Here is an 8,678-nt window from a genome sequence, read left to right on the forward strand (position 1 = left end):
TGCACCAATTTGCAGTCCCACCAGCAACGTATGAGTGGGCCTTTCCCTCCGATATCCTCATCAACACTTATTATTAGATCTTTTCTTAAAATCACATCTTATGGATATCTTTGGCATCATATCTAAGACATATTCACCCAATTCAAGATCAAGAAGATTGTCTGTCTACTTGCTATGTTGCCTCACTGGTCTTGGACTCCTGGACTCAAGCCATCCTCCTGCTTCAGCTCCCTAAGTAGCTGGGAGTACAGTCATATACCACCACATCTGGTATTTCTTTTGTTGAATTTGTTTCTAAATATTTTACTGCTATTGCCAATAGAATTATTTTAACTTCATTTCTGGATGGTTCTTTAATAATATAAATACAATTGATTTTTATGTACTGGTCTTGTATTGTTGTGCCCTTGCTGAATTTGCTTTTAGTTTAGTAGATAATTTTCGGGGGGCAGCTTAAGGTTTTCTACATGTCCAAGCTAATGCTATCTGAAAATAAAGGAAGTCTTATTTCCTGATCTGGATCATGTCCAGTTGAGTGATGAGAAGGAGCCTCAATAATCTAGCTGTGTAGTACCTTGGCATGAAGACAATAAAAAATGGGTATGAACATTAGGACTACAGAATAATCTTATGAAAAAAAGACTGCATAGGGTAGATTATGATAGAATGTTTGGGAAACAATTAAGAATCTGTATTTAGTGATTAGAAAAGTGGGGTTATTCTTCCATAGGACTTTGTGTATCAGTGATGATATAGACAGACTTAACATGCCTGAGTTTACTCTTATGGTTAGCCTCCCAAAGCTGCGTGTTGGATGTGAGAGTGATCTGGCCACAGATTCACGTGATATGGTGATCTCCTGAAGATTCACAATTGGTAAGAGAATGACCTTCCCAATAAGAGGACAGTTCTTTGGTCAAGGTTATAGGAGTAGATGTACTCCAGAACCTCCTGCCAGAACCTATAAACAAGCTCCCAAGGTCCTAAGGTGGCAGTATTTCCCAGCCTCATCTGCAGCTAAGGACCAAATTTGTCAACATGATTTGATCCTGCCTAAATCTCCTGTTTCTGGGGACTTGCTGCAACTGTCATTAACACAGGCTAAGGTGAGACTGTTATAGGGTCAGCGTTGTCTTTACCACACTGCCTCTTCTGGTAGGGCTCAGGTGGTGTCTAGCTGCAGAGCTTATGATGTTGCCCTCTTGCCTTCTTTTTAAATAAATTGGTTCAAATGAGCATGTAAATTTACAGAGAATAAAAAGAAATTTATGAGGAAGAGGGTGGGCGCGGTGGCACACACCTGTAATCCCAGAAGCTCAGGAGGCTGAGATGGAGGGTTCTGAGTTTAAAGCCAGCCTCAGCAAAAAGGAAGGCCCTAAGCAACTCAGTGAGGACCCCCCCCCCCCAATTTCTAAATAAAATGCAAAATAGCGCTGGGGATATGGCTCAGTGGTTGAGTGCCTTTGAGTTCAATCTTGGTACTCCCCAGCCCCGCCCCCAAAATTTACAAGAATGGTGACAGATAAAATTTCCGAGTTATGCAAAAAAACCAAAGTGTGGTTTCTTTCTTTTTTCTTTTGTGTGTGAGGTGTGTGGTGCTGGGGATTGAACCCAGGGCCTTGTGCATGCAAGGCAAGCACTCTACCAACTGAGCTACATCCCCAGCCCCAGTGGGTTTCTTTTTGTATTTGAAAAATAAGTGGGGATGGAAGGTGGGGTATGCATCCTTATAATTCTAGTGACTTAGGAGGCTGAGGCAAGAGATCACAAGCTGGAGGTCAGCCTGGGCAACCTTAATGGACAACTTGAATCGTCAACTTGATTGGATTAAGAGATGCCAAGGAATAAGAGGATTATGAGTGTGTCAATGAGGGTGTATCTAGGAGTTATTGGCATGTGGGATAGCCAACTGAAATGAAGACCCTCCCTAAGTGTGGGCAGCAGCAACCAATAGGATGATGGCTTGATGGAATAAAAGTTGGAAGAACAAAGCAGCAGCAGCAGATGAAGCTCACTCCTTCTTGAATGGGTTCTTGATGGCTACTGCGATAGGATATCGGATTCTTGCCTCTTCATTCTTCCCAAGTGGACTCTGACAGAGATTCTCCAGAAGGCTTACGTCTCAGACCAGGGTAGCACCCTGGATCCCTCTGGTTCTGGGGCTTCAGCCTCTTTGGTCTGCAGCTACTGGTTCTCCCAGCTCTCCAGCCTGCACACGGCCATTGTGGACTATCCAGCTTCTGGTCGCACAAGACAACCTAATAAGTCCCTTTTGATAATTATACTTCCTGCTGATTCTAGAGAACCCTAATACAGCAACTTAGGAGCCCCTGTCTCAAAATACAAAGGGCTGAGGACGTACATCAGTGCTAAAGCATACCTAGTATAAAAAAGTGTATAATTTTATCTCTAGAACTTGGTAATAGAGGTTGCTTCCAAAGAACTAGGGGAAAGGGAAGGTGCCCGATTTTTCTCTTTTGTTTTTAAACTGTTTTTATTAGGTATTGATGGACCTTTATTTATATGTGGTGCTGAGACTTGAACCCAGTGCCTCATACATGCTAGGCAAGTGCTCTACCACTAAACCACAACCCCAGCCCTGGTTCATTATATATTTTTGTATGGTTTGAAATTTATAAGACATATATGGCAAAATAAATTAGAATGAAGGCACAGAGGAGGCAACTGAACATCACCAACTAGGAGAATTTTAGAAAGTTCGCTCTGGCAACTTGTGAAAGATAGACCAATAGGAGGAAGAGTGATTGAAGGCCAAAAAACAAATTAATAAATGTTTTCAGTAACTCAAAAAAGAAGCGATAGGCAGTGGTAATGAGGATAAAGAGGAGGAAGTGGTCTGAGATATTATAAATTCACAGGCTTAATAAGCCATATTGGGAGGTATAGCAATCAGGGCTTCATAGAGAAGAGGACCATTAGGAGACACATACAAAGGGATCTGACACATGAATTCACCCTTCCTCGCTGTAGGAGCTGGTTAAGCATTCTCAGTACGACTGTTGTCTCTGTTTCTGATGCTAGTAAATGAGTCTGGTTAAACTACAGCACAGCAAAGTTACCACCATGGGTGACTGGGGATTGACTTACGGGTGGAAGTTCTGTTTCTGACAAGAATTTCTTCAAATAAAGCACAAAACCCATGTTATAAAGATAGCTATTCATGGGATGGGGCTGTGGCTCAGCAGTAGAGTGCTTGCCTCACACATGTGAGGCACTGGGTTCAATCCTTCAGCACCACATAAAAATAAACAAAATAAAGGTATGTATAAAAAAGAGATAATACATTATAAAAAAATAGCTACTTATATGGTAGGTGCTTTACATATGCTGTTTCTTTCTAAATATTTTTTAAAGTCGTAATGAACACAATGCCTTTATTTTATTTATTTATTTTTATGTGGTGCTGAGGATTGAACCCAGTGTCTCATGCAAGTGAGGCAAGCTCTCTGACTCTGAGCCACAATCCCAGCCGAATATGCTGTTTAATTCTCACAAAGCCTCTGCAAGTTTAGCACTATTGAAAGCAAAATGAAGGAGAAAGAAAAAGAAACAGAGACAGACCTCAAAGGATCAGTGATGCTTTGTTAAGCACCAGAGAGGCAGAGGTTCAAGAGAGAAAATGACGACTGGTTACAATAGGGGTCTGAGTTTTATTGGGTTCAGCGAGACTGCATCCCAGCAGAATGCGTGGGTTGGCAGGCAGGGGAACAGTTGTAGAACAGGAAATGGTCAAAGTCCAGAGCCCACTGATGCTGGGAAATGGAGAAAGTCCACAGCCCATTGTTTTCTCTCTCTCCCTGGGACCCAATGTCCTCCTTTTCTTCCTGGGGATTGTTTTTCCATATCCTTCAATTGTTGTCATCATTAGATGAGAGCAAATAAAGATAAGGTGAAATTAGAGAAGGAAATAGCAAAGAACTAAGAGACCTCCAATTAGCCAGCCAATAAGTAGCAGATCTGGGAATCAAAATTCCGACTCTTGGGCTGGGGATGTGGCTCAAGCAGTAGCGCGCTCGCCTGGCATGCGTGGGGCCTGGGTTCGATCCTCAGCACCACATGCAAACAAAGATGTTGTGTCCGCCGAAAACTAAAAAATAAATATTAAAAAAAAAAAAATTCTCTCTCTCTTAAAAAAAAAAAAAATTCCGACCCTTTAAACAATACTGATAACCTGAATATGACAAGAGGATCAAACTCCACTGTAAGTGATTTGAATCACTACTTTCTCTATTCTCCCCTGGGCAGTACACAGATAATTTGCTCTGAGGGCATTAAAGATAATTCACTCTACACGATGTATGCGGGTGGGATTTAGTACTTAATTCTCCCAGGAACACATGGGAAAGAGCTGTACCATATTAAAGCTGCCAGATACTCAGCTGGGGCTCAGTCACCCCCTTGGAATCAAAGATAAAAGTGTAAGTAGGAAGTGAGTGGTGTGTTTGGGTGGGAGAAGTTAGGCTGTGAATCTTGATCTCTTGATCAGTAGTCAGAACTACTGGAAACTTCTATAGAACTGAGTCAGATAAATTCAATTTGGCTAATCTGAAGGCTCTTAAGTTGAATACAACACTTTAAGAAAAACATTTAATTTTATTTTTTTAAGGAAAAGAACCATTGTTATCTTAAATATGAAAACCACATTCAAAAGATGATTTTATTTTTAGGAACAAGGGGAAATCTTACCATATGTTCACAGTCATTTTGTAAGGAACCCATTTCAAAGAAGGTGCATAGCCCACGGCAGTCCTGGCTAATCCCATAGGGACAGGGGCCTGGCTGTTCTACCTGAGTGCTAGGGAGTTCTCCGGGACTGGGTGCAGCATTAAGGAAATGTCCACTGTCTTCCATCCACATAATGACCATGGCTCATAGGTAGGCACAGAGACGTTCCAGCTGCCCAGGGTTGGCATTACTTAGAAATAGCAGCTCCTTCTTCCCTTCTTCTGTAGGAGCTATAATGGAGTCAAACACAGTGAAGTCAAAAATTCCTCCTGCTGTTCTGTATCCCTCCAGAAAACTCCAGTGGTCAGAGCCTCCCTTATCTAGATTATGTTCAGACATATTCCTCCCCAGATCACACGTCTCTGTGCTTCCCACCTACAATGCTGCAGCTACTTTTATTCTTTCCTCTCCAATATCCTAACTCTCTATTATCTAGTGATAGAAAAACCCTTTATTTTTCCTTTATATACCCTCGGATATCCAGAGGTGAGGCAAACCTAAATGAATACCTAAAATGCTTCCAGTCAAAGGGCATCAAATCTGGTAGTAAGAGAGCTGGGGTTGTGGCTCAGTGGTAGAGGGCTCACCTAGCATGTGTGAGGCCGTAGGGTCGATCCTCACCACCACAGAAAAGTAAATAAATAAATAAAATAAACCTATTGTGTCCAACTACAACTAAAAAATAAATATAAAAAAAAAAACATTTTGGGGGGGAGGCGGTTTGCAAGGGCCTGGGTTCGATCCTCAGTACCACATAAAAATAAAATATATTGAGTAAAACCAACAACAACAACAACAACAACATAACAAACAAACAAAAGAAAACATTTGGTATTAAGAAGCAACAATTTCTTTACATATAATAGATCGCTATGGCAAAGATTTGCTTTGGTGTTGGGGTAGCCTCTTACACAAGGTGAATTATTGTGGGACTGTCACAGCACATGAATTTCTCAACTGAAATTTGCTGAATGAATAAACCAATAATGAGAGTATGGCATAATCCAAACACCTGGAAAACGCCCAGTGGCTGGATGGTTTTTTTTTTTTTAAAAGAGAGAAAGAATTTTTTTTTTAATATTTATTTTTTAGTTTTCGGCAGACACAACATCTTTGTTTGCATATGGTGCTGAGGATCGAACCCGGGCCCCAGGCATGCCAGCCGAGCACGCTACCGCTTGAGCCACATCCCCAGCCCCAGCTGGATGGGGTTTTGCCTCCATTTTTTTTTTTGGTACTGCGCATTGAACCCAGGGGCACTCAACAACTGGGCCACATCCCAGCCCTTTTAAAAATATATTTAGAGACAGGGTCTTGCTGAGTTGCTTAAGGCTTCACTAAGTTGCTGAGTCTGGCTTTGAACTCATGATCCTCCTGCCTCAACTTCCTGAGCAGCTGGGATTACAGGCGAGAAACCCCCATGCCTGGCAGCGTTGCCTCCAGCTTTTTGCATTAACATTTTATTTTGGACCAGATGAGAATTTGGGGAGAGATATAATTTCCTTTGTAAATTATAAACTTAGTCTGAGGCTGGGGTATAGCACAGTTGGTAGAGTGCTTGCCTTGCATGCACAAGGCCTTGGGTTCAATCCTCAGCATCACAAAAAGCACAGCAAAACAAAAAAAAGTAGGCTGTGTGGTGGTGCACACCTATAATCCCAGCAGCTTGGAAGGCTGAGTCAGGAAGATTGCGAGTTCAAAGCCAGCCTCACCAAAAGCGAGGCGCTAAGCTACTCAGTGAGACCCTGTCTCTAAATAAAATACAAAATAGGGCTTGTGATGTAGCTCAGTGGTCAAGTAAACCCTGAGTTCAATCCCTAGGACTCTTCCCCCGAAAAAGAAAATACCCCAACTTAGCTACCCACCAACACCTTTCTTCTCAGTGCTGATGGAACAAGAGGGTGAGGCTCTGAGTGAGTGGGATTCTACTTTGAACACCAAGCTCTGATAGGAGAAAATTAAACAACTGACCTTTTTCATGTTGTAGCCAATTATTCTCTAAATAATACTGAATACAACTTTCAAATTCCTTTGGGTTATAACTGGAAACCAAAATGGGAAGAAAGGGATCCAGGGCATCAAATCCTTCCTGGAGAAGAGAAAGGGTACAATATTAGTTAAGTGACCTATCAGGAGAAAGAGAAATTCTACTTAAGCACTTTGAGGGCAGTGTTTTTATTTTCTTCTATTCTTCTTACTCCTCTTTCTCTGGCTACCCCACTTTCTACAGATCTGCAGAAATATGGGGGACACCGCTTGTCTGAGTAAACTGTATTTTTGAGAGCTCTGACTTCTGGAATCAAGTTAGGCCAAAATATTGTTATATTGTATATGCATATGTAACAACCAATCCCATCATTATGTATAACTATAATGAACTCATAAAAAATTTTGAATGGGAAAAAAGGAAATTAAAATTAACAAGTGGGAAAAAAGACCCTAAGTGGAACATAATTAGAAATAGTGGATCAATCAAATTATATTCTGAATTTAACATAGGAGAAGGGGAGGGGAACTAGAGCAAGTAACGTCTTTTTTTTTTTAAATATATTTTTTTTAGTTGTAGAAGGACACAATATTTATTTTTATGTGTTGCTGAGGATCAAACCCAGTGCTTCACATGTTCAAGGCAAGTGCTCTACCACTGAGCTACAGCCCCAGCCCAAGCCAAGTAACTTCTGAAAAGAATATCTGACTACACATCTTTTTTGACTCAAGATGAAAACTTGAAAATATTGAACTCTAGTTTGCAGCTTCTATATGAGTTGAGGGTGAGCAAATATGAAACTTTTTGTATATACAAAATACTGTGTAGATGGATACAATTACTTTATTTTGTTTGTTTATTTTTTTATGTTGTGCTGAGGATTGAACCCAGTGCCTCATACGTGTAAGGCAAGTGCTCTACCACTAAGCTTCAACTCCAGCCCACAAATCTGAAACTTTTAAACCATATTTTAGGATTAAGTTAGTAAGTAAATAAGTTGTGGCTAATGAGAAGAGATTTCTTATAGATGAGACAAATATGGAAAAGGGGAAGGGAACAATGAATGCTATTCTAGCATGGAACTGGCAAGTGTAAGCATGGATTTATAGTTCATTAGAGAAGAATACACACACTACATGTAAACACCACGCCTCGTTACTAGCTTTGCTGAGAAGGGCTAGAAGAAATGATACCCCAGTAGCTCTAAGGTCTTGGTTTCTAAAAACCATTTTCTGAAACAAACCAAGGCTAGAAATGACTAATTCTAGGAAGAGGGCATGGGAAGTACAAGGGAATCTGGAAACATTCTTGTGCCAGGAAATAAAGAAGTGCTAAAAGAAATGATGGGTCATAGCAACTAGCCTAAAGGAAGCATCCATGGTAACACTGGAATAATTTGAGCATGTAAATAAGAATGATAGTAAAGGCTCAGCACCTATTAAAAATGAATTTACAAATCTACACTGTAACAAATAAATATATAAGGGGAACAGAAAATTTCTAATAGAAAGCCAAGTGATATATTTAGAAGAAATAATAGGTTTAGAGAAATCTCCACTTGGTCATTACCATAATAACATTTAGCAAAGAATCACTAATCTAATGGATGAGTAGGTGGAAGTAATAGGAAATTTATCTAGCCTGAAAGTATATCTCCTCAAGATACTTATTAGGGCTGGGGATGTGGCTCAAGCGGTAGCGTGCTCGCCTGGCATGCGTGCGGCCCGGGTTCGATCCTCAGCACCACATACAAAGATGTTGTGTCCGCTGAAAATTAGAAAATAAATATTAAAATTCTTAAAAAAAAAAAAAAAGATACTTATTAATTCCAAAGGGAGAATAATTACCGAGGAGAAGCCAGATGAATATCATCTAAAGTAGGTGTTCAAAATTAACATTATCAGTAATGGGATAAACAGATTTCATGCTCCTTTTTAATATATAT

The 8,678-nt window shown here is 40.4% G+C and overlaps 1 protein-coding gene and 1 non-coding gene across 6 annotated transcripts in view; both read right to left on the reverse strand.

Moving 5' to 3' along the window:
* Positions 1 to 1,589: 1,589 nt before the first annotated feature.
* On the reverse strand, positions 1,590 to 1,663 carry Trnaa-ugc. Its single transcript has one exon. It is a non-coding gene; the product is annotated as a tRNA-Ala (tRNA).
* A 3,001-nt stretch (positions 1,664 to 4,664) lies between these two features.
* Positions 4,665 to 8,678, reverse strand: part of Dap3 (death associated protein 3) — a 35,693-nt gene continuing 31,679 nt past the window's right edge. For 4 of the 5 annotated variants that reach the window (XM_015502763.2, XM_048814732.1, XM_015502762.2 and 1 more), the window contains 2 exons: positions 6,718 to 6,835; positions 4,665 to 4,976 (listed from right to left, as the gene is read on the reverse strand). In XM_015502763.2, the coding sequence (XP_015358249.1) occupies positions 4,891 to 4,976; positions 6,718 to 6,835 (204 nt within the window). In that variant the 3' untranslated portion in view covers positions 4,665 to 4,890. The remainder of the gene's footprint in view (positions 4,977 to 6,717; positions 6,836 to 8,678) is intronic. The other variant, XM_048814733.1, reaches the window with a different exon arrangement.

Source organism: Marmota marmota, unplaced genomic scaffold (genome assembly GCF_001458135.2).
Source record: "Marmota marmota marmota unplaced genomic scaffold, marMar, whole genome shotgun sequence".
Lineage (NCBI taxonomy): Eukaryota > Metazoa > Chordata > Mammalia > Rodentia > Sciuridae > Marmota > Marmota marmota.